At 49.2% G+C, this 26,124-nt stretch overlaps 1 protein-coding gene across 1 annotated transcript in view; it reads left to right on the forward strand.

Moving 5' to 3' along the window:
• LOC141917851 (uncharacterized) overlaps positions 1–23,068 on the forward strand; it is a 119,213-nt gene extending 96,145 nt beyond the window's left edge. The window contains exon 6 of the mRNA XM_074811437.1: positions 22,434–23,068. Within this exon, the coding sequence (XP_074667538.1) occupies positions 22,434–22,549 (116 nt within the window). The 3' untranslated portion in view covers positions 22,550–23,068. The remainder of the gene's footprint in view (positions 1–22,433) is intronic.
• The last annotated feature ends 3,056 nt before the right edge of the window (positions 23,069–26,124 follow it).

Below are 26,124 nucleotides of genomic sequence, written 5' to 3' on the forward strand. Positions count from 1 at the left end.
CGCAGAGCGAGGGAGCCCCGAAGGGTGTCGTTAACCTGGCCCTGGGTTCAGCCCCTCACTTCGGGGTCGCTCGCTCCAGGATTTCCCACATCGCCCCCAAAAGCAGCTGCCAGGCTGGCTCTCAGCTCTGGGAAATGCAGGCTGACATAAGAATCTGCAGAATCTCAGTTAAAAGTGCCTGGTGGAGTTTTAACTGCTCGGCTGCTTCAGAAATAGTCGTCCAGTGCGGGTTTAAAGGAGCACGAAGTTTGCTGAGCTCTGTTGAAATGAGTTTGCTCTTGCCAGCACCCAGTTTGGAGCCTCCCTCTTTGCAGAGCAGCACGTGAAAGCCACGGCAGGACAAGCAGAGATGCAAAACCATTGCTCCATCTGCTCAGGCTGATGGTATTTAGTTCACTGGGCAGTTCTCCTAAAGCAGGAACATTCTTTTTAGTGGAAAATACCAGGATTTAACCCATGATAACTCTTTTAATTAATTTTTAGCCTGAGTACTCTTTCAACAGGTGTCTTTTTATTTCATCCTGTGGTCAAAACTTTGTCCCTGTTTTAGCTGGTTCCTCCACCTTTTGAAGGGCGACCTTTGGTAAGAGTTGAACCGCTCCAGTATCTTCTCATTTTGCAGAGACATGAGGAGATTGAGGAAAAATGTGAGTGCAGTGCCAACACGAGTGCAATACCTTGTGCTGATGTTTGCTGGGCTCTTTCACAACAGCGGGGTTGTGCAAACCTCGTGGAGTGTCCCCCCGGGTGCCAGAGGACCTGAGGACAACACGGGTCCCTCACCAGGAAAAGCAGCATCCCCTTTGCAAAGCTGGTTTCAAATCTGAAACACTTTTGAAAGCAATGTGCTCACCAGGATTTTGTAAGAAAAGAGTCTTTTTTTTTTAGTCCAAGATCTGCGGAGATTCAAGATATTCTGCTTTATTTGGGAGCGTTAACTTTTCCTGAGTGGAATTTGAAAGACCACTGAAATTTTGCTAAATTTGGGGCTGCTGAGATGAAGAGCCATTCCCTGCGTTTTAGTCTGAGTTGTGCTCTCCCAGGAGCTGTAGTCTGAAGATGAGTGTTTGTGGCATTTTTTATGTTACCATGGGGATTGCTATAGTAACAATTCTCCTAACCCTTCATTTATTAATTTACTTTGTTATAAAAGTAAAGGTAAACCAAATATCCGAAGAAACAATAGCTTTAAAGAGATTTCGCCGCTCCCGCGATCCATGTTTAATGTTCCAGCGAAAGGGCCTTGAGTTTGTGTTTAAAGGACAACATTTGCAGATAATTTAATACAGTCAAAGGAATGAGATTCCACAAGGTTTCCTTTGAGACTGGAAAACAACAGCTGATCTATGTCATAACACATTACAGCGCGCGGCAGTTTAGCATCCCTCGGCAGAAGGGAGCTCCAGCCTTCCCCTGCCCGCTGCGGAGGGAGCCAGGGGATGGAAATCTCCAAATCCTCCTTTCTGCCGGGGGATGCCGGCGAGGGGGTAGCACCTCCGAGCAGCAGCCGGGTTTCCACGCGGCACAGCCGGCAGCGGGGTGGGATGGCAGCCTCTCCCCCCCCCATCGCTCTGCCTCGCCCCAGTCCCGGGGGTGTGGGGGAAAGGAAACCTGCCCATTGTAGGGGAAAACGCAGGCAGAGACACAAAGGAAAGCCAGAAAGTATTAAATATGTTTAAATGCTTGTTTTATTTTACAAGGTGCAAATATTACACTTTGCAGTTACGTAGTAAATACCAGATTACTAGGTAATTATGCTTAAACATTACCAAGTACTGTACCTGCAAAAATAATTGCTATATTAAGGGCAGTTATTCAGTCCCTTGATAACCCTATAGTTTAACGGTTAGAAACAAGTATATCATTTATTCTCCTCACATAAAAGCTACCGACCATTCAGGTATTGCATATGATCAATAGAGGGTTTTAATGGAAGTGCTGCTGATCTAACCTAATAACCAGAGTATCATAAAAGGCAATAAGCAGCTTAAACCAACATGTGAAGCACAGTCTATATAGCAAGAGCGGGAGCTGTTCCAGGGCCCCAAAGGGTCTTCAAATCACTTTATTTTTATGGGGTAAACGTAACCACGTCAAAAACCAAACTTGACATTTTAAAGTGGTTTAGAACTCACTGTAAAACCCTACTCCGGGCACAAGCTTTCTTTACAAGGTCTCAGCCCTGCAGCTATTGTTGTGTCTCTGTAGTTCAGCTTTCCTGGGTTTATTTTCCTTGAGTGGGTTGTTGTGTTCTTATTTTTTTTAAAGTAAAAATTTTATTGATGTGACTTTTTTTTAAAGAAAAAAACATTTTCCTCTTTTTTTTTTTTTGCTTTTTTAAGTAAAAATTTTATTGATGTGCCTTTTGTTAAAGAAAAAAACATTTTCCTCTTTTTGATTCCATGTTGTGTACTGGGTCTCTTTGAAAGACAGCTCGGCCGTGCCGTGGCAGCCGCCTCCTTAACACACAGAGCTGCATTTTCATCCCAACAGGCCAAATTAAAGGCTGAAGCTGTGAATATAAAACCTGGGATTTCTAAAGCAGGTCAGGCAGTTTGGTAGCCAACTGCCATTGCCTTTCGGCCACTTCTCCACCCCGTAGGTCCCTCTGCAAACCTCCGGGAGAGGCTCTGCCGGCCGCGGATGGGTGAGGGTGGTGGGTCCAGGTGCACGGAGGGGTGACCCTGCAGCGGGACCCTCCCTTGACCTGCCCTTCCCTTCCCTGCACGTGCGTGGTGTCACTAAGCGCACGGTGCTGCGCCCAAAAGAGGTCTAAAAAAAGAAAGAAAAAAAAAAAAGAAAGGAGCCAGTCTACTAAAAGGTGAACTTTGCATTTCTGCCAGCACAGCAAAGGAGGCTTTCCAGCTTGATTTGTGTAATAAAGCTTTTTCTGCAGCTCTGGTGAAAGCACAGTGCGTCCGTCCGTGCTCTAAAACATGTGTCTGTGCCAGCAAGGGGAAGCCCCAAATAAATTTGATTCCCTGTAGGATAAAACCGGGGTGCTTAAATAAATCTGGGATGAAAACTGAGCAAGGATAGAACTCTCAGCAGAGTACTGATAACCCACGTGGATTTTAATTATGCAAATCAACCTGACCAGTTTCTGTAATCAGAAGTGGGAAGGAAATGGAAGTGACATCACGGTTCCACGTGCCGCCTGCGAAGCAGCCAGCGAGGCTGTGCCTATGGACTTATCAACACATTATAAGCACTATATAAATACAGCGTGGAAAGCAGACAACCCTTCCCAGATGCCAAGGCACCTTCCTCCGTGTGCTGGTGAGGCATTTCCTTTGCCCTTCCAGCCCTTGGTGAGGAGCTGCTCTCTAGTCTCTCGGATGTGGCAGCTTCTCCTCCTCCTCCTGGCATCATGGATGAACCCCAACTCTTGACTGGGGAAGCACTGAGCCCTTACCAGATTTAGGAACTTTTTTTTTGAAAAAATCCTTACCAAACTGGGCGTGAAGTTCCCCTCACATGTGCTTGGTGATGCGAGACTTCACCTTCAGCCCGGAGGCCAGAGGTGCCTTTGCTTGGGCGCACCGGGGCAGGGCCATGCTGGTCAGTCACAGAATCCCAGAATCATCTCAGTTGGAAAAGCCCTTGAAGCTCCTCCAGTCCAACCATGAACCTCACCCTGACCATTCCCAACTCCACCAGATCCCTCAGCGCTGGGTCAACCCGACTCTTCAACCCCTCCAGGGATGGGGACTCCCCCCCTGCCCTGGGCAGCCCATTCCAACGCCCAACAACCCCTTCTGCAAAGAAATCCTTCCTAAGAGCCAGTCTGACCCTGCCCTGGCGCAGCTTGAGGCCATTCCCTCTTGGCCTGGCGCTGGTTCCTTGGCTCAAGAGACTCATCCCCCCTCTCTGCAACCTCCTCCAATCATCCAGTTTAACTATCTGCGACCTTATTTTCAAGTCCCTCGTTCTCGCCTTGCCCAGGGGTGAGGAGCCCATGGGTGGGTCCCGTGGGGGAAGCCCAGTACGTTGGATCCGCGAACACCGCTGGGATGATACTCGCAGCCCAGACGCAGCTTTAGGGCTCTGTGGGAGGACCTGAAGTATGTCCACGTGCTGCTGGGTCCACACCAGTGTCCTCCCGTGGGAAGACCACCTCAGGGGGTGGGGAATCCAGGCGGGTGACAGCACCCTTCTTGGCTGCGCCGAACCAGCCCCGCCGCTCGGTGCGAGTGACGCGATGTAGATAGAGTTATGCATAAAGCGAGCGCAAGGAAATCTGTCTCTTTGTGAGGGAGAAAATGTCATTCTCTACTTAGTGCTGCTTTGCATATTCTTTTGTAAACATGAAACTGTTGTTGGCAGCAAAAATTGCTTTTCTGTGAAAGTTACAGGGTCACAGCGCAGGTGGAACAGCACAGAGGGGACAAGCAAGGTTAGCTGGGCTCATCTGCAGCGTCAGGCTGGGTGCTGCTCGGTCCTTGCATCACCCGGGTGTCAAACACGGAGCTGAGCCCTCCAGCCATCGGGGCTGGATCAGAGCCGGGTGCTTGGCGTGGGCGCAGCCCCTGCGTCTCCAAATGTTGGAGGGTTGCGTTCCTCCGAGGGGATGCCAAAGGGTGCCCTGGGGAGGTGGAGGCGCGGCGGGCTCGGACCTTCTCTCAGCTCTGCTCCTCTCCCATGGCACACGCTCTGCCCCCTGTGCTGCTGCTCCGCACCCCCGGCACCCCTCCATCAGCGAGACCACAGCCCGCCCTTCACTGAGCACCTCTGGGGCGAGCACCCTCAGCACCAACAGTGTCCAAAAAGGTGGCCGGTGCTGTGCCAAAGCACAAGATAATGACAAAAATTGATAAAGACCCACAGTGGGGTGGCCGCAGGAGGTGACCAAGGAGCTGGCTCCAGGGGGGCTGCTGCCCGTCCACCGCCTCCCGCCCCACTGAAAGGCTGCTTCGCCGAGCAGAAGTGGCTAACAAATCTCCATATGGCAGCCGGCTTGTGTTGGCGGCCCCAAATCGAGTTAGGATGAGTAAGTGGAATTATATTTCATTGTTATTTTTAATATTTGAAATTTAGCCTATATTGGAGGCACAGTATTGCTCGGTTTGTGAAGTATACATAAAATAGCAGCTAGTGACATGATCTCCATTTCAGAGGAGTCCAGATAAACGTCACAAGGAGAAACATGTTCCAGAAAGGATTTTTTTTTGAGTTTTCAGTGTCTTTAATACAGATTGAAATGTTGTAAATCCAAGGTAGCAAATTCTATTAGTATCTCATTTGCAAGAGTCTTAACTGTGAAGAATGAATGGGATTATTTTGAAGGGAAGTGAAAGGTTTATGTGCTGTAGCGCCAAACTGGAGGGAAATCCAAGCATCCTGATGGATGCAGCCCACCACAGTCCCCCCACTGAGCACCTCATTCCGCAGTGAGAAGGATTTATCATAGAATCACAGACTGGTTTGTGTTGGGAGGGACCTTTAAAGGCCATCTAGTCCAACCCCCTGCCACGGGCAGGGACACCTTCCACTGGATCAGGTTGCTCAGAGCCCCGTCCAACCTGGCCTTGAACCCTTCCAGGGAGGGGGCATCTACCACCTCTCTGGGCAACCCTCATTGTAAAAAATTTCTTCCTCATAGCTAGTCTGAATCACCCTTCTTTTAGTTTAAAATCATCACCTCTTGTCCTGTCAAGGACTAAAAAGTCTGTCCCTGTCTTGCTTATAAGCTCCCTTTAAGTATTGAAAGGAGATTTAGGGGCTTCATCACCTTTGGACTGATCTCTGCTGGCAGACCTGCTCCCAGACCAAATGTCCCTGATGGTTGCAGGGTGGTTTGGGTGCCCCATGCCCAGGGTTTCTCCGTGGGAGCCGTGGCCGGTGCCAGAGCAGAGCCCTGTCAGTGGTGAGCGTGGACAAGCTGGGAGCCAAGCCACAGCCTCGATTAAAGAGGACTGAGGAATAGGAATCACATGGTGCCTTTGGAAACTTTGCTCCTTGTCTACAGAAATGGTTTACAGCTCTTTCAGGTTATAAGACATTTTCTGTCCTACTTAGAATTGGGGCAGATTTCCAAAAATGTTTGGGTATTAAAAGACGCGGTGAAGCTCTCACCCGGTCCTTCAGGAACAGCTAAACATTGACACCTGTGACAGTGAGCAGCCTAGTTTCCAACCATGTATCAGGTGCCTGACAAGAAGATTTACTTTTAAAGGAGTCGTCCCCACGTGTCGCGGTGCCGAGCAGATCAGCCCCCAAGCCCCAGATCACAGAATCACAGAATCATCCAGGTTGGAAAAGCCCTTGAAGCTCCTCCAGTCCAACCATGAACCTCACACTGACCGTTCTCAACTCCACCAGATCCCTCAGTGCTGGGTCAACCCGACTCTTCAACCCCTCCAGGGATGGGGACTCCCCCCCTGCCCTGGGCAGCCCATTCCAACGCCCAACAACCCCTTCTGCAAAGAAATCCTTCCTAAGAGCCAGTCTGACCCTGCCCTGGCGCAGCTTGAGGACATTCCCTCTTGGCCTGGCGCTGGTTCCTTGGCTCAAGAGACTCATCCCCCCTCTCTGCACCCTCCTTTCAGGGAGTTGGAGAGGGCCATGAGGTCTCCCCTCAGCCTCCTCTTCTCCACACTAAACCCCCCCAGTTCCCTCAGATCCTCAGGAGGTATTTTGGCACCTCCAAAGCCAATGGCTTTGGCCATGAGTGTTTGTGCAGCCCGAACGTGCGTGTCCAGTGTCAGTGGAGGGGAGGAAGGCTCGGAGCAGCCACGCTGTGTGGTGGCTCAGCGCTGTGCTCGGTTGCTCTGCTGGGCTTGCAGGCGCTGTCCCACCGATGCTGCCGAGCCTCGCGGGGAGGACTTTGCAGAAATCTTCCTGAAAGTCGCCCCTCCCTTGGGGAGACGCTGGCCAACCTTTCACAGGGGAGCGGCTGGGGATCTTGCGCCTTGCCCTTGGGAGGTCAGTGAAGGTGCAACGCACAGCAAAGCTCCCCTTGTCCCCTGGGATAAGGCTGAGCACATTTAAGCCACAGTGGCTTAGTCCACGCGAACAGGAGCGAGGGAAAAAAGAGCGTGCGACCAGGTTTTGTAAGGGTACCGGCGCCACGTGGTCAGGGAAAGGGAACAAAATGGGAAAGGAAAAAACACACCCCAAGGTGGTCGGGGCCGAGGTGTCCTCAGCCACCCCCTTGCAAAATGTTTTCTCAGAACTTCTGAAAAAACTCCATTAGCTCTCTCTGCTTGAAGGTGACATTTATTTTCAATTCTCCCCACAATATGATGATGAAATTACATGAACTTTAAATCAAACTTTAGTGCGACAGGATAAATAAGCCTCACAGCTGACTGCACCGAACTGGCGTCAGAACAATCGCGCTGGCGCCGCAATTTTATCATCTTAACAAATGTTTGTTTTCCATTTGCATTTGACAATGGAATTAATAAACTATTTCACCAATTTAAGTTGTATGAAAAGTGTATCCCACGGCTCGGCTCCTGACTCCACTTATCTCATTTATAGAATTTGTAGGCTTTACAGAATGGTGAAATGAGGGACTTTCATTGCATCGTTTCAAACACCTCCGCCTCCAATTTTTGTGGTAATAGTAAGGGCGCTTAACAACAATGGGCCATTGATCTGGTTTGTCTCTTACCTGCCCTGCAGCCACCAGGCAATTGTTAAATGCAAAAGCCACAAAAGCAGATAACAAAATAGACCATTAGTGTATAGGCTTTGGCCACAATGGTTTCAATAATAATTAATATGCAGGATAGCTAGTCGTGTCACACACCATTTCAGACTTGAATTGCATCTGTCAGTCCAAATTCTGACTACACGCGAGGCATCCAGCACCGAATCTAGTTAGACAGCTAACTGAATTAAAACAAAAATCTACAGATGCATGATAAATGCACAGGATGCTATGTCACACATGAATGACTTCTGTGCAGGCCAAATGACAGATGTATTTCCTCGACTCCAGGCCAGACTCCAGCACAAACCACTCTTCATTTATCAATAATTGGGCCTTAATTTCATTTGGCAGTGCTAGAGCAGCATGCTCAGCTTCCTCTCCAATAGACTAACACTAATTAGACTTTTTTTTGGGCATCAATCTTTTTATTTTATCCTCTAATAATCAACCATAAGCATAGCTATATCTTGCCTTTTTCGAGGGACATGGTAGGCTTTACCCATAACTCATTATTAGCAATAATGGAATGGGAATGGGAACCGTTCTATTATTTATGTCTGAGCGAGAGAGCGGCACCGAGGCAGGAGCAGGGGATCATATTCTGCCTATTCACATTGAATCAATGTCTTGATTCGTTTGCCACCTCTTTTGAATAATAAATGTCATGTTCTATTAGTCCTTCTATACCAAAAAGGGGATTTTAGTTAAATAGAGTCTATTTATCAGGGAGATTTTGGGATAGAGTTAAATACAGGCACAGCAATTCGGATGTAAATGTGGCACGCAGCATCCAGGCACTGGGACCATTACGGTTCAATCCTGGAGGCTGCTGAGTGCTTCGGGGTGGTGCTGGGCATCCCAACGCCGCTTGGAAAAAAATCTTCTCCACGGGTAGCAGGCAAGATGGGGTTTCTTACCTTCCCGGGTTGGTGATGGCAAACTGTAAGGTCCGAAAGAAACGGGGCTTCTGTACAATTTTTCCCTGGATCCCACCACGTACATGTACATGTATGTGGGTATATCTATATGCACACACACATATTTATAGGGAAATGAGAGAATGCACACGAGAGCATGCATATGCATAGCGGCGGGGATGGGATAATCGTACAGCTTATTTACCCCGCACGTTATGCCATCAAAGGCTTTATCCCTGCAGAGCTGAGCTTTGCAGCTCAATTCCCTGCAGTTTCAGGCGCAGCGATTGAACTGACCTTGGTTTACATAAGTTTTGATCTTATCACCCGTCTTCCCTCTAAGCTCAGAGACGAGCATGATCTTCCCAAAGCCTTTTTCTGCCTTCAAGTGACAGACTGAAAAGACTGTTCCCATTTGCAGAGGAGACCTGGGCTTTAGGTAAGTGCTAAGCCCTATTGATTTGCTCCAGGGACCGGTGCTGGTCGGCGCCGCTCGCGCTCCCCTCCGTGTTTTCGCGCGGCGCGCTGTGTTTATTGGCACAGACTAAATCAGTGATGTGGTCCTCGGGGCTGATTGCTATGCCCAGATGATCTGTTGGAGTTTGCTGCATGATCCAATCTATGGCATAATTGAAGAGGATGAGGAACAAAATTCATCCTTGTTTCACCCCAGTAACTACGCCAAATTCAACAGAGAGCTCTCCATATGGTCCAACACAAGTTAGGTAATGTGTATATTATGCCATAATAAATGAAGTCTCCTAGGTCTTAGTGGCTAGTTATTATCAAAGATCCTTCCCAGCAATTCATTGTGATTGGAACAGAATGCAGCAACTGGAAAAATGATAAATAGTGCTGCCGTGCAGTTATGATAGCGATGGAAAAATCTGGGCTTGCAGTCTTTTGCTAAATAACAATGTGCCCATATGTGTTCGCTCTCCACTTTTGGAAAAGTCTAACCATTCCGAATTCAAATTCATTTCTTTCCAGGATGAATGCAGATGTATTTCAAGGGCCTCTTCCCAGATAAGCTGTGTAAGTCCTGGGAGGCATCTTATCCCAGAGGGTAAGGAATCTGGGAGCGCCCATTAGCTCTAGTGTAGTTCCAGCAAGGGAGCAAAGGCAGAGCGTGCCTGGGAGTCCTTTTGTGCCGCGTCACCCAAATAAATGCAGTATTTAGACACTTCTTGAAGGTTTCAAGCAGTTCCTAAAACTTTTTTCCAGTCAGGAATTCACTCAGATTCACATCCTCCTTCTCCTTCTTTGTTGCTGCTATTTTCTCGTTATTACTATAATTAAACTTTTGACGTAATAATTAAATTTGCTTTAAAAAAAGGTCAGATAATGGGGCAATATTCCACGGGGGTAGCACAAGTGCCATCAAGGATGTATTTAACTCCATGACTGGACAAAATACCTGTAAAAAGTTGGTTTTCTCTCCAGCTCCATTTCAATGACCCTTTAGTGCATGAAGTAGCCATATATCATATTGCAGTTCTGATAAATTATGGAATTCCTTGTCACTGCTACCCTCTGCAGCAAAGACTTTATTGTCAGTGCGATACCTGCCTTGCTTATTTATTTATTTCGCCTGATGAGAACAATAAGGAGGCTCTTTCCTCCTGGCCCAGGCGCTCCTGGCTGTGACACACGTCTCTGCCAGCGGAGCGGACTTGCATCAGGCAGATACGCAGCTTGAATACCTCATGGAACCACCTCACTGGAGTCTCTTACCCCAAAAGCACCTTCTTCCCTTTCTTTTTTTACAGGTCGTTTTCAAAATAAGGGTATTTTGAACCGTACCTTTGCTGTCTAAAGTAACCCCAGAGAACAAAACACTATTATATTTTAGCCATAAAAGAAAGACCAAGTCTTCACAGAAGTCTACCCCAGCTCAACAGACTGATTACCCAACTCAGTTCCTGATTACCTGAAGATGTGCAGCTCCTCCTTCTGTCCATTTACTCAAGCCTGCCACTTAAAAAAGATTTATTAATAGGGTTTCAGTGCCACTGGGCCCTTAACATTTCTTTTTGCCTATAAACTAATTTTATTGTTTTACTATAGTGAGGAAAATTGCTGCATTCGCCTTGGAATGAAAAGTATGACCCTATTAAAGACAAATAGCTGATTAACAAAATAAGGTTTTAAAAAAATACTCTTTTTGGAGTAAATAAGTTGCTAAGCTTAGTATTATGGAGCTTTTTACTCTCCTTCTTGCATCTTCACGTCCAACTTCTTGCCCTAAAACTCTGGGAAACAGCTCAGGCGGGGAGATGTTCACTCTCCACGCCATCCCCAGGTGGGAAGATGTGCCAGAGAGCTCAAGTCCTGCTCAGACCTGGAAAACGGAGCCCGGTAGCTCGTGGCAAAGGACCCTGCTGCAAAAATGCAATTTTCCCATGGGTGGTCAAAGAGCAGAAGACACCCAACACGCTCTGCAGGCTGAACCCCCAGGGACGTCATACCCACGTGCTTAGCCCAAGGATGCTGGGATCAAGGGTGTCTCTGCGGAGAGCGGGGCCAGGCGAGCAGGTTGGGTGGCACGCAGGGGGCAGAGCCCGTGGCCCCGGCACCCAGCAAGGAGGGACTTGCCCCGTGGGAGCATCCCCCAGAGCACCCACCGCACCTTCCCCATCGCTGCCCCCACTTATCGATCCCTTCCTCGTTCCCAGACTTTTCTGGTCTGTTACCATGGCAATCCCTTGCCTCAATAGGGTCCTTGTGAACTTGTTTACCATCCCAATTATAACATTTTCAAATCCAGGCTGATTATGACAGCTCTGTGTCGCCCATCTGTGCCTGATCCGATCAGCACTTCCACAACAATGCATTGGCAGGTCACCACCGCCCTGCAGCACGCGCTCCCCACGCTCGCCGAGCGCTTCTCCGCAGCCGGAAAGCAGCAAATTTAGATGCTTGAGGGGAAAGTGGAGGTTTCTCTGCTCGACGCCCGGCCTGCGAAGCAGACCGAGAGGGCAGAGGCACGTCGAGAGGGAATTCGCCACGTTGGTACCTCCCAAATTTCCTTTAAAGAAAGTAAAATGTAAAAAGGAACTTTTCTGTGGAGTTTGGGATGGCGTCCTTGCTGGTGTCCTCATGGAGGGGAGCTGCCAGCCCCCACCAACGATGCCTGGAGATGAGGGGCGGGGGGTGCCCCAGCCCCGGAGCCGGGGAGCAGGGGGGTGCAGGACCCCTGGGGCACCCAGTGCCTGTGGGTGCTTTGGGTAAAGCCTTTTTTCCTCCTGTCTGGTCCAGATGGACACATCTGTGGTTGGGGGGGGAGCAAGGGCAGGATTTAATTCTTCTGAGACCAGACCCGAGGGCGCGGGTGGTGAGGGGACACCTGGGGACACAGCTTGTGCTGCCAGGTAAAGGAATTCTGACCCCCTGAAAATGGTCAAACAGTGAAGGTGCTGCTATAATCTCAGTAAGTCCTGCAGGTGCAATCAAACTCCCTCTATAATAATTACAGTGCACCTACTCCTTTTCTCCATGTAGAGCTCATACGAGGCAGCCTGATATTAGCAGATAGTAATTGTTGACAGTGTTCAGGTGGGTACAAGAAAATTGATTTTTTACAGAGCTTGGGTTTCAGTAATAGAAGTATTCCCAGGCTCTGCTTGGGAAATCCTGGACCTCCTCGGCCACGGCGTCGGCACGAGGGGACTGTGTCTGTCACGGAGAAGGTGGGTCTGATCCTGTGCTGCCCTGCGGAGGGCAAGATGTTGGTGCACTTATCCCAAGGGTCTATTTGGCCACAGGGCTGAATATTAAAAAAGAATAAGATACAGACATGGAGAAAAAAAGCAAAACTGTATTCCTTTTTCTTTGCTTCTTTTTATGACTAGTGCTCAAAAACTGGTGTGGTTTCACATCCTTTGGAAAGAAACCATTTTTTCTAGTAAAAATGCAATTTGACCAAGGCATTGGACATCACACAGCCAAGGAAAGGTTCAAGGGTTAGGTAGTGTCTTGTACAGTTGACAAAAACCAGACCAGCTTTGAGACACACAAGCCCTTCTGCAAACCCTGCATAGTCACAGCTAAATTTCATAAGGAAAATGTGTTAATTTAACGAAGAGGACAGGAAAAGGTATGAGAAAGCAGAGGCTTTAACATATCTGCCAAAGAATAGATTGCAATGGATCTCTCAGTCCTGCAGGCAGGAAGGTAGCATGTGGTGCTTCCACGGTAGAAGCTGCAGCCAAATAATTTCAGGCTAGAGATAAGCAGGTTTTGGTACAAATTTTCAACAGGGATGAAAATTTGGCCATTGGAAGCATCTCGCAAGAACTATAATAGAAAGCCTGTCCCTTCAAGTCTTAAAATCAAGACAGATATCCTTCTGAAAGAGCTCCTCTAGCTCAGCAGCAGGACTGTGCTGGATGCAGCTATTCTGGGGCTGAGATTAAATTAAAGGATGATAATGGTCCCTTGTCTCTGAATCTGTAAAAGAAAAGTACACTTAAAAAAAAAATATGTGCTGGTGTCACTTGTGCCAACTTGTGACTCAACTGCAACATGCGCATATTTCTCACAGTTCGGGATTTTTCCAAATAACTCCATGTTCTCAATGGGTTCATTATGAGGCTCTGAAAGAGCATTGTTAGCATCAGCCCAGGACGGAGCCTCCGCGCCCTCCGCTTCCGTCCCCTCCCCGAGCCCCGGCCGGCCCAGGGAACGCTGCTTCCACTGGGTTTTCCCGATGAAGATAAAGCAAATCTGTCTGTCAGCATGCGTCTGATTAAGTATTTTCTTACTGTGCTTAAAAAAATAAAAGGGCCTTTGGTGGATAACTGGAAAAGTACAATGGTGCAGATGTCCCGGAGAAGTTCCTGAGACACCATATAAAAACAATATTTCCCTGGAAAAGAACAAAACAAAACACAACAGGAATTCGTGGTCCCTCAATGAAAACATTATAATCTTCCACAAGTATCACATTAACTGTCTGAACACTTTCTTCACGTCTAGGGATGCTTCCCTCTAAAGGCATCACTTTCCCATGCACCGAGGAAGCGCTTCCCATCCCGTTGGATTTTCACATGGAAGAGCGTTATCCTCTGCCTTTTCACAAGCGTGCTTTGTGGAAAGAGCAGTGAAAACAGCCCCCGGTCGCTCGGGGAGCGGGCGGTGGAAGGGCAGAGCCCTGCTCCTTCGGCTCGGGCGGGCAGCCCGGCTCCGCGTCTCCTCGGTGGGCGCCTCAGCGCCGGGGGCTTGGCAATCGCCTGCCCTGAGCTGCAGAGAACGGCACAGTTTTCCAGTGATGCACAATATTGGTATAATTTTGATCAACCAAACGAACTTCGGTTTCAGAATGAATAATAAATCACAGGGGTTTTTGCTTTTATTGAAAGCTAATTCCCAGCATCTAAGCTGGCTTTCTGGGGAGGTATAAATGGGTTGTAGCTCTGCACCAAGCGTGTGCTGCTGGCCTGGGTTTTGCTCTCCGGGAAGGGAGGCTCCTGCTCCCACCCAGCAGGTACCCCCGGCTTTCCCAGGGGTCTCAGCTCCGTGTCCAGCCCTGCCCGGGCTGGGGGGGCACGGCCGAGAGCCTGGCACAGGGATGTTTCCCTCCCCACGCCTGGAACGGAGCATGAATTTATTCTCTCAGTACAAACATCACAGGAGATTATAGGCTTGAACAGGCTTCCAAAGCACCATTTCTCTCTCTTTTTTTTCTCATCTCATTTTCATCCCATTTCTGTTTCTCTGATTCCAATTTCAAATTCTGGAACAGCAATCGAGAGAGTTTTGCTTATGAGCAGCAGCAAAAGCTACCAGTAACTTAATGAGCGGACAGCACTGGCATGCAAACAGCCAAGTAGCAGCTTTTGAGCAGCATATCTCCAGCCTCCTCCTGCCCACGGTCAGGCCGCCTCTCCTCGCGTTGGAAGGGAGAGTTCCCAGCCTCGGCCGCATCTGCCCGCCCCGCATGGCTGCACTGCGCGCTACCATGTGGCCGTGGGGACCTGCTTCTCTTGCAATCCATTTGCAACACTAGAAAAATGATGGGTTTTGGGGTGGTTGGGTGGGGTTTTTTTCAGATCCATTTGCTGTTTTTGTTTGCCATTAAATCCTAACTTAATTTCAGATGTGCCTGTGGCAGACAATTTTAGTTAAACGCCGCCTTGACTGCCAGAATACTTCTACCGTACTTTGTTTTTTAATCCCACTAAGCTGAGAACATCTTTCACTTAGTTTGGAGAGACACAGCTGAAAAAAAAAAAAAGAGCACAGAAGGCCCGTTTTTAAAAATGGATGTGTCTGTGCAGCAGGGACAGGGCTCTGCCTCTTTTACTTGTGTCGGTAGCGCCCGACTGCTGCGAGCCCACGGCAGAGGAGGACACAGAGGAGACTTCCATCCTAACATCCCCTTCCCCTGGGGTGCTTTAGTGACCTTCATCCTGCCTAGACGTTACCTCTGCAGAAATCCTCATTGTATTCATGGTTCCCTGAACCGCAGGGAGGCTCCTGGGGGTCTTCCCCTGGCTCAGCCACGGCTCATCACAACCCTCACGTGCTGGGTTTTACACCCAGCAAAGCTTGGGCAAAGGAAGGGTCAAGCCCTAAGCCTGTGCCTCAGCCAGGGAGCTTGCCACCCTGAATTTCTGGCCAAGCCCTGCGTGTTTCTGCAGAGCTGGGTCCTCTCCAGTCACCCACGTGCCACCTGGCCAGCTGCTGCTGCGGTGCCTTCCAGGTGTGGCCACTGTTTTTTTTTTTAAAGCACAGTGTTCTTGATTAATTTTGTATTTTAATAAATATTTACGCCACTATTATTACATAGTGATCTGCTGTATTACGCTAATATTCGAAGTTCTTGGCAAAAAAAAATCTTTTAAATCCCTCCTGGTCCCAAGCTCAGAGAAACGGAAGAAGACCTGGGCTCAGTGTCCCTCCCGAGGGTTTCCTGCACCGCCGTCCAGCCCCACTAACATCTTGTTTCTGCCTCAGTGAGAACAGAAAAAACACCCAAAAGCACTCTTGGCCTGCAGCACGACCAGGGTTTGGGATGCCGGGGTGGGCTGCACGTGGCTGGAGGGCTGCGGTGAGCACGAGCCTCCAGCACACATGCGGGTTAAAGCTTTATTTGTTGATCAGATGATTCATCTTCCTCGCTGGATCTTTGTTTTTAGATCCAATTTCCAGGGCATTTGAAAAACAAACCAGAATCAGTTTGGTTACCTAAGTTGATTACTGTGCTTGTTATTTAAAACAGAAAACTTCTATTAATACCCGACAGGACGAACGCCTCTATTCCTTCCAAGGGACACAGCTGTGTCCTCGGGCTCAAACCAAGCCCTCGCTCCTGCTCTGGTTTGTTACTTTTCTGCTCTGCACACAGCAAGTCCTTCCAGCAGAGCAGCTCCCCCCAGCCCGCCACGTCACCCCCCTCTAACCCCACGGCTCCCTCTGACATCTGGCAAGGGCCGTAAATCCCTCCCGGCTCCGCTGGTGGAGGTGGACCCGTCGCTTCCTTAACCACAGCCCCTGCTCTTTGATTACCTTACGCCCGATGCAAATCTTGCCAACGCCGCTACCTTGCCGGTAATCTCTTAATTCTCTTGACTCTCTGGGAAGATGCTGCTGCTGGATTTCAGGCCCGTTCTTCAGCGCGGGGCTTTGCACGCAAGTGTCTTGCTGCACGTCTGGCTTTAGGCCCAGGGCTGGATTTAGTCATACAGTGTTAATTTTAAATTCTTAAAGAAAACTGAGGGTGAAGTGGGGATGGTGGCTGGAGATTTCTGCTTTATTAGTGTCAGGGAGACAGATTCAGCTTTGTGGCACAGCAGAGAAAAACTCAAAGAGAACTGGTTTCGGTGGAATTTCCTCTTCTTCTTGATGGGAAACGGGTCAGGAGCTGAGTTCACCCCATGCCCGCAGAGCGTCCCCGGGGCCACCCGCTCTGCCAGGCCTTCCTCAGCCGGAGCAGAAAGAGACTTTCTGGGTTTTTTTGTGGCAAAGCCTAGTTCTACAAAAATTTCTGCCAAATCCAGGGTTTCCAGAGAGACTGGGAAGTGCTGAGAAAGGGAACTCTGTGCGGTGGGGGGGGACTCGGGGCTGGGTCCGGACATCCCCACAGTGGGGTAGCTGCCCTCGGAAATCAGTCCTCGGTTCTAGAAAATACTGGCAAGGTGAAACGCCCTCGATCTGTGAAGTTCTACCAATTGCATTTGGGCAGAGCCCTTGCAGCTGACAAGCGGGGGGTGCGAAGGGAAGGCCCCCGCCTCGCCGAGCCCCCCCGCAGCCCGGCCCACGGGCAGGGCAGAGAGCAAGTGTGCGAAGCAAGGACGCGGCTCCAAACCCGTGCTGAGCCGGAGGATTACATAAAGCACCCCATCAGGAAATAGAAACGCCACCATATGACTCATGCAGCCAGCATCTCGCTGGAACTGTGAATTTCTTCTTTTATGAAAGAGTTTCACGAGTTTTCTGGAAATTCATAGTTTCGAGTTTGTGCTCGGGAACGGTGTGCGCAAATATTCACGGACATTTTCCCTGACTGGCAGCTGAATGTTGCCAGGTTGTGTCAATAGAGACCACAGGACAGAACAGGAAAGCAGTGCTGTATTTAATCTGATTTTTTTTCCACGGAAGATGGCTCAGGCTGCTTGCTCTGAGCTGGCCCTGAGCTGCAGACCTGCCTCTGCCACCCCCTGCGCACAGGCAGAGCAGAAGGGCACTGCCCTCAGTTTTCTGCAGAAGCAGGGATTACGCTTTTGAAGGTGATTTTTATTCTGATAGAGAACCTGGGATCAATCACCCCTGCGGGGTGCTGGCGCCCGAAGCCACACCACGGCTGTAGCTACCGGCGGGTCGGCTCCAGCTCGTGGCCCTGGACCTGTGGGACTGGCCCCTGCCCTGCTGCTGGGCCCAGGCCAAGGGCCAAGCTCTTATTCTCCTGATCAATAATTAGCTCTTTAACGCAGAAACTTCCTGTCGCATGAGGAAACACTACTTTGCACAGGCAGAGCCTTTTTTTTTTTTAATCAGGGGATGACTGAAAGACAAATGATCAATAAGAGCAAGGACAGGCTCCCTATGAACCTTGAAATGATTTGTAATAAACCTCGGCTCCCTGGAAATACAGATCATGTGTTCACTGGAGATAACGTATGATTAAGATTGGTACTTTTTTTATACCTCATTTTCAAAGCGTACATACCAGAGTGAGCAATATTCAGGTCTTCATAAAACATGCTTCAGGAAAAAATATCACGGGTCACGTGTCAGCTTTGGTAAATTGATAGAAATGATATGATAGAAACTCCTCCCTGAGAGGCTCCGAAGCGTTTGAATTTGCCTGTTTATTTGTTTTTAACCCGTTAGTGTCTGTGGCAGGGCTGCGTGGGCAGGGGCAGTGCCTGCCTCTGGGCTGGGTCAGTGGGGGAACACACCTGGCCACAGGTCTTGCTCTTTCTCCCTCTGCTAGTTTTCAAATACTATACTTTTGCCTCCAAAATATCACTGCTTCCAGCTCCTAGATTTCTCGGGAGAGGGTGAATAAAGGTGATTTGTTAAAACAGGGACTTAATATTCAACTTTCTGTACCGTTCACCTATTTTTGATGGTTTATTATGATTGAAGGTACAACTCCATTGAGAGCTCAGTGCCTGCTGAAATTTTAAAAAGAATGGGGAAAATTGTATACGGTTATAGAATTTTTGATATGCATGTTAGTTTTAATCTCAGCAACATTATCATAATTTAACAGAGGAGATGTGAAACATTCAGATACAATAGCTGATGTAATTAAATGTAGAAGGGAGTTGCAGGGAAATGACAGGTTTCCATTTTCAGTACAAACACTCTTCCAAAAATTACGGGTGCTCAGCAACAAATATGACACCTATCTAAATTCAGGAAGTACAAAATGTTCATATTCATATTAAAAGAGAATGTGGAATCAGAAATCAGACTGAACTGTGGAAAGGATGTAGTGGTGGAGACCGCGTCAGAAGAGAGGGAGGCACGGCTGACCTTGCCGGCTCCGAGCGGCACCTCCTAGAAAGATTAGAAATATTAGAAATTTTAGAATATTAGTTTTGCTGTGGGAGGTTAAAAGCGGTGCAGTTCTGCCTTTACATCCAATTCACATATTGCAAGTCCTTTTTGTTTTCTAGAGCAGTGCTGACCCTGTGTTTTCCCCTGGGGCTCCTGCCCAAGCTCTGAAGTCTTCCTCCTCCTCCTCCTCCTCCCGCTGCTCCCTGCAGCCCTGTCCGGGGGTCTGGCAGGACGGGGCTGTGGCAGGGTGCTGGGCTTTCGGGAAGGTTGCAGGGATGGAGGGTGTCAGCGCTGAGCCGTACCGCAGGGGAAGGAGAGGGCCGGGAGGCGCTGCGTGGGAGACGGGGCGGAGGCAGATTAGTGGGTGTTCGCTGATTTTATTTGCTTTATGGAATTGCAACAATTGCCTCCATTCAGCAGATGAAGAAATGAGTCACAGAGAAGTCCATGGTTTGCATGTAGCTGTGGAGGACAACTGTGCCACGTCAGGCAGAGGAGGCCTCCCCACCGGCCGGCCTCGACCCCAGCCTCCATCCTCCTCCTCCCCGGGGCCCTTCGCCAGCTCGGTTTCACCCCGATAAATTAAACACAGCGCTGTGAGGGCGTGTGGGGCGAGGGGGCTTCGCCGAGGCGGGAGGCTCTGCAACAGCAGAAGGGACTTGCTTTAATGTCAACTATTCCATTACTGAAAACTAGGGGGAAGAATTACACCGGGCTGGGAGCCGCCGATAAACAGGCAGCTGGCACGGGGAGGGAAATTTCTTTCTTCTATTACCTTGTGCTTCTGCAAGTCACAACTTTGTCAGTCGGTGCCTGGCTGCGGAGTCACAAACCCAACTGCCGACTCCCCGCCTTTGCTGTGTCTGTCTGTGCCGCCAGCAGCACAGCAGCAGGCCAGATGCTCAGCGGGGAGGGACTGGGGGCCTGGCCAGGGACACGGGGGGCTAGTAGCCTTCACCCCGGCTGCGCGGCCCTGCCAGGGCTTGCAGACGGAGGGGGAAACCACAACAGAGGTGTTCACCTTTTCCTGGTAATTCCGAAAGCAGGAGGGGAGCGACGCGGGGCATTGAGTGAGAACTTGGAATGGCTCAGATTAAAACCGAAGCGAAACAGCAGAAACTCCTCGCGCCGGCTGAGGAGCTTGTGGAAATAAAGCGAATGGAGCCGGAGAAAGGTCAGATCCGCGGCTGGCGTAAATCAGCGCCGCAGCCCTGGCATCAAACTCTGGTATAAAATGATGCCAATGTGGACCAACCCTCCCCCAGCTCCACAGCCAGGTACTGGCTGAATTCAGGGAAGTTCAGCTCAAACCCAACTTCCACGATGAACCTGCCCATGTCTAAATGGCCGAAAGCCTATTTCTAAGCACACAAAGATATTATAGAGCACACAAAGATATTATAGAGCACACAAGAATATTATAGTTTCATCCAGCTGTACTGCAAAATTATTCAAAATTAAAGAGTCTCACTTAAAACTGGGATCAAATCTACAGACCCCTGAACAAACTCAGTCACACGCCGGGCAAGCACACGGGAGACGGGAAAGAGCCGGCCCGGTTTGTCCGCACGCAGGACGTGGACAGCGAAGCCCAACCACGGAGGGGATGTTAATTAGTGTTTGGTGGTGTCATTAAAGCAAGGCAGGAGGCAGCGAAGGTGGGCTGGTGTGGGGAGCGCTCCCCGGGGGGGAGGCAGGCTCGCAGTTTCCCAGCTCAGGTTTCCCCCCGCTGCAGAGAGCGTGGCCCTTCCCGGCTCCCATGGCCGCCCGCAGCAGCGCTTTTTGCTCCTGGAAAAAATCCACCGGCTGGGAACGGCTGCCAAAGGCGCGGGGCTGAATGTTACGCAGCCCTCACGTGCTAAACCTGGGAGCGCAACGGGAATCCCTGAGCGGGGCCAGCGCGGGGACACGGCGGGGACGAGGTGGGGATGGCACCCAACCCTGCACCAGCACAGGGGACGGAGGGTCCCGCGGGGAGGCGACACGTGAAGGACAGGTGCCCGCTTCCAGCGTGCACAAGCCCTATAGAAAACAGGCAAATTAAACTTCTTTGCATTGAACGGTATGCAAATCCAGGCTTCTCTGAATATCTTCACGCAGAGAGTTTGCCAGGAAAGTACACAGCTGCATGGTAGTGAAATCCTCTCCGATGACTGGTTAGAAAAACAGGAGATTTGGTGCTGCTTGTAAGACTTCCTCCTCCTCTGATGCAGAGCTCGTTTGCTTGGTAGACAGTTCTCATGATCATTTCAAGCAGAAGGTAGCGATGGCGACTTGGCAAGACCCACACTGAAAATCCGTATTTGGATCATGAATCAGTCCCATAATTTCTGTGTAAAGGAACATTTCAGGAGGATTTATAGCATAGCATGCTAACATCGGATCTGCTTGTCACAGATCGTGTTAAAGGCTACAGATAAAAGGTTTGCAGTTTACAGCCCTGGAAAATTAGAATGAATTCCCTGCTGTGAGCACAGAGCAATGACTAGCAGAAATCTTCCCTCAGACACTAAGTTGGACCAAGAGCCGCAGCTGACTGAGGGCAAAAACAACTCCCAGGAAATGATTATGTACCTGGACATTGCAACCCCAAGCCCACGGGGGAGATGCAGCCCCGCTTGGCACTGCGCCATCGCCCGGGGAGCGGCCCCGGCGCGGCCTCGCCGGGTGGTTAACCCCAACACGAGTCAGGGACTACGATGAGATAGCTAAAAAATGAGTGAATGTATTTGGAAAGGACAGTTTTTCTGTATGCTCCTTTCTTGGCTGAAACTGCGTTTTAAGTCAGGACCTCTGACCTGTAATGAAAATCTCTTCCTAGTTAGCTATTTTTTTTTTCTTATTTAAAATTAAGATCTTATAACATACAAAACTTCTGTTGTTCCATGATGCCGATGTGAATCAACCCTCCCCCAGCTCCACAGCCAGGTACCAGCTGAATTCAGGGAAGTTCAGCTCAAACCCAACTTCCACGATGAACCTGCCCATGTCTAAATGGCCGAAACCCTATTTCTAAGCACACAAAGACATAGAGCACACAAAAGTATTATAGTTTCATCCAACTATACTGCAAAATTATTCAAAATTAAAGAGTCTCACTTAATACTGGGATCAAATCTATGGACCCCTGAGCAAAATCAGTCACACGCTGGGCACGCACATGGAAGACGGGAACTCTGCTTTCAACACACAGTTAGGAAAGACTCGGTGGACTCATTCAGATTTCTTCTGTGAGATTTTAGAATGTTCAAGCTCAAAATGCAAAGTAAAATTTCTAAAACATTGAAACTAATACGTAGAAAAAAATTAAGAAGTTTGCCGAAAAAGCTTCTAAAATGAGAGCACAGAATTTTTCACATAGAAGAGATGTACAAAAGCTCTATGAACATGTTTTCTCTTTTCAAAAGCTGTTTTCTAAATGTCAGTTTTATCGCCTTTTTTTTAAACCATTTATGACCATATGTGTTTTTATGATATTCACAACATGCTTGTGCCACACAAGATGCAAATGTAATTTCCTGTTATAATGGCACAATATGCATAGCAACAAATGAGAAATGAGTGACACAAAATAATGAAAAGTGGCTCTGTGTGTGCGTGTGTGTGCGCCTGGAAGGGTTTTTTTTTTTCTCCCTAGAAGGGAATTACCCGGAGCATTGATGGGGGGTTCAGGCTCTTACTCCTGCACAGCCGGTGCCCACATGTGGGGTTTGACCCAAACTCATTCCAAGGTGTCTTTCAACTCTTCAATTAGCAATTAAAGAAACCTCTTCATCACAGATGCCATCTCTTTGTACCAGCAGGAGTTGGATTGTCCACTAATTGCCCTATTACGGTCCTTTCACCAGGTGATGTCCAGAGGATGAGGGTGAAGGACTCTTGTGCAAGAAGGTGGAGGAGCAGGAGTCTCCCAGGAGCTTCAACCCGGGGCTGGTGGGAGCAGCCGACCTTGGAGGAAGATTAATCACACCAGGTTTGTGCATCCCTGCGAGGCGGGCTGAGCTCTTGCAGCGTATGCGGCACTGGGACGCGTGCTCGGAGGTGACAAAGGGGAATGGAGTTAGCGAGGACGGCTGGAGGAAGAGCTAAAATAGCAAGATGACTTGGAATAATTAGTCAAACGCCTTTCACCGGGTCTCAGGAGACAGCTGCTGCCAGCCCAGGGTCTCTGCTTCCTCTGCACAAATGCTGTGGTAAGAGGTGGTGCCACCCGTGACAGGACAATGTGGGGACAGGAAGGGACGAGAAATAAAGGAAGAAAAAGGAGACCAAGAGCAGGGTGAGGAGGGGAAGAGCGAGTCCCCTGCTGAGCCCCCCAGCCCGTGGCACCACTCGCCTCTTGCACAGGGAGTGCTCCAGAGATGGGAGCTCCTCCACCTCTACCACGTCAAAATCCTCATCTCCTCCAGGAATAAAAACGATAATTTTTTACATTAGCAACGCTGCTGTCAGAGCAGTCAGCGGGGGCTTGGGCCAGGGCCACTGTCACCTCAGGGGGCATCCCCCCTCCCAGGCTTGTAACCTCTGGCACCGCAGCCTGTCGTGGAGCCAGCGGGACCAGTAACAGCTGCGTATGTCATCACATCTCACCGCTGACCTCATCAGAAACGCAGCGTGAGATGCTCCCGGGGGGGCCTAGGACACGCCCCGCTGCGGGGAAACGGGGCGATGGTGCAGCAGCATCGCAGCATCGTGTCGAAATCCCGGCCTGCCCAGGGCATGGCTCCTTCTGCAGGGGGTGCCCGGGTCGTGCCATGGGCACCCCCGTGGTGCTGCACCAGCAGCTTTCTTGCTACTTTTGAAAGAAAAATGAAAAATGTGGAAAAACACGTCATCAGGAAACGCTTGGTTTAATACCGCTTGCGCATGTCATCCCAATCGCCGAAATAAATACAATAAAGGAGCAAATAAACAAAAAAAGGACAAGAATTGGGTGTTTTGGGGCCACAGGAGCAGTTTCGGCGGGCATCCGGGAGCGAGGGGAGGGCTGGGGGACCCAGCAGCATGCCAAGGGGGGCTCGACCCCTCCCTGGCCGTTCATTACCCAATAACGGAACAAAAAGGGGCTTTCAGGCAGTGCAGCTGACAGCGACTAATATTACACCGCAAAAATGTATTTTTAAACCAGCTGCAAACTTCAAAAGCCTCAAGTGAAATATTTTATTTCCTATTTTAAAGAAGCTCAGAGTGCACAACACGTTGTGACGGGGGCTGGTCGGGGAAATGGTTACTGAAAGAGTTCCTCGCTGGAAAAAGCTGTCTGAAAAAACCCAATTTTGTCAAGAGACCAGAACACACTTGGCACAAAAGAAATCCCACGGAAAAATGTTTGGAAACAAAAAAGTTCATTCAAAGTTTTCATTAGCTATTTTAAGCAGTTTGATTTTTTAGAATGTTTTCATTTTATGTTCCTATTATCTTAACGGTATGACACGTTGCCACTTGCTATGTCAGAATAGGGTAAAGTATAAAACTGAAATATTTTTGTTTTTTCATCCTGCTTATTAATCATTAAGGAAATTTGCAGTTAAGTATCAATTGAAACATTTTACCCACTCCAGAACAAAGTACTTTGCATTATTTTAAAATTATTTGAAAGTCTGATTGATGACTTTAGTTGAGAGTCCACAATCGATTACGCCGTATTTCAGAGTCTTATTTGCTCTTCACAAAACACCAAACCCTCCCAAATACGTGTTGTTGGTTTTGCAAATTCATAGACGGAGAGGAACCGTTAACACAGGCAGTGCTGACACACGCTCTGCTCCCGAGATCAATAATCTAGGATAAACGGTACATATATCAGCTCGGAGAATTTAAAACATCTGAGATGAAATTTGGAAAAACAGATCGGAGAGTCCAAAAATAGGAATAGGCTGGGAAATCCCATTTCCTGAGAAATTTTAAACACCTTCGTACACTTTTTTCCAGCTGGGAGCAAGTGTCAAAGCGTTGCCCTTTCTCACCAAGCGTAAATCGAGGGTTTGGGCCAGTTCTGGCTGTGACCTTCGGTGACACATACAGTCTGTTAAAAAGGGAAAAAAAAAAGTTGTTGTACTTAAAATATTCATACCTCGGCTTGCAGACTGACATGTGTAGCAGTTCGGAGGAAAACATTCCTCAGGGCTTCAGCCGCCTGATTTTAGCTTTTGTAGGAATCACTCATTGAATAATAAATTTCTATGAATTATTTACGTATTTTTCATGTAGTACACTGGAAGACAATTCCCACCTTGACGTGCATTTGGAAGCACGCAGCTTTGCCACCGCTTCCGAAGGCGATCCGGCCCCTCGGCCCTCGCGCGGCAGCCGCCGAGGGGCGCTGACGTCTCCTCCCCCTCACACCTCGCCGAGGTCACCGGTTGAAATCCCGGTGGAGACCAGGTGTGGGCTTCCTTCGCCAGCTGTGAATCCGGGATGAAATATTCCTGCCGCGCTGGCGGAACGCGGGGTGCCGGCGCCCGGCCCGGCCTGAGTATGTTCTGGGAGGCAGCGAGGGTGACGGGGAGCAGGGGCAGCCGCACCCTCACCCTTCCCCTGCCCCTGCTCAGACACAGGCCTGGAAGTGGCACCTCTGCACACCAAAGCACAGCGATAACGCTCAGATATTTCCTGCGAGTGCTGCAAAAGCAGCTGATGGAGTGAATCCCATATAAGTTTGATTCGAATTGATCATCTTTTCGCATTTTTAAGTCATGTCTCCCAAGTTATTTGAGTGTGGTGCAGGTACCCGCCAGCTCACGTTGCCAATCTGTGGTGCTTTGGTACCCACGGTGCTTCCTTAAACACTGCGGGGCATTCACCTGCCCCCGGTGAGGCCCAGGGCACTGGCTGAACCAGGCTTGTTCAGTCTTGAGAAGAGAAGGCTGAGGGGAGGCCTTATCTCCATGTTCCAGTGTTTAAAGGGTGGCTACAGAGAAGATGGAGACTCCCTTTTCGCAAGGAGTTGTGGAAAACACGAGGGGGAATGGGTACAAGTTACTCCTGGGGAGATTCCGACTGGACACAAGAGGGAAATTCTTCACAATGAGAACAATCAGCCACTGGAATAATGGTTGGGGAAGTGGTGGATTCCCCAACACTGGACACTTTTACGTTTCGGCCATCTTGTCTAGACCAGGCTTTTGCCAAGAAAGGTTGAACCAGATGATCCTTGAGGTCCCTTCCCACCTGGTATTCTATGACTCTGTGATTCTATGATTCTATGACTCTATGGTTCTATGGCTCTATGGGTCTATGACTATGACTCTATGTCTATGATTCTGACTCTATGACTCCATGACTATGACTATGGCTCTATGACTCTATGACTCTATGACTATGACTCGATGACTCTATGACTATGACTCAATGACTCGATGACTTGATGACTTGATGACTATGACTCTATGACCCTACAGCAGCCTCCTGGCAGCCTGGGACAGCAATGGAGAGCAGCAGGCGCAGTAGGGACAGAAGGACACTTTGGTGGACTCTGGGTTGTACCAGCGTTCGCGCACACAACAAAGTTCACGAAGTTTTGCGTGAGCGTAGCACCCT

The sequence above is a fragment of the Strix aluco genome, chromosome W (genome assembly GCF_031877795.1).
Source record: "Strix aluco isolate bStrAlu1 chromosome W, bStrAlu1.hap1, whole genome shotgun sequence".
Taxonomy (NCBI): Eukaryota; Metazoa; Chordata; class Aves; order Strigiformes; family Strigidae; genus Strix; species Strix aluco.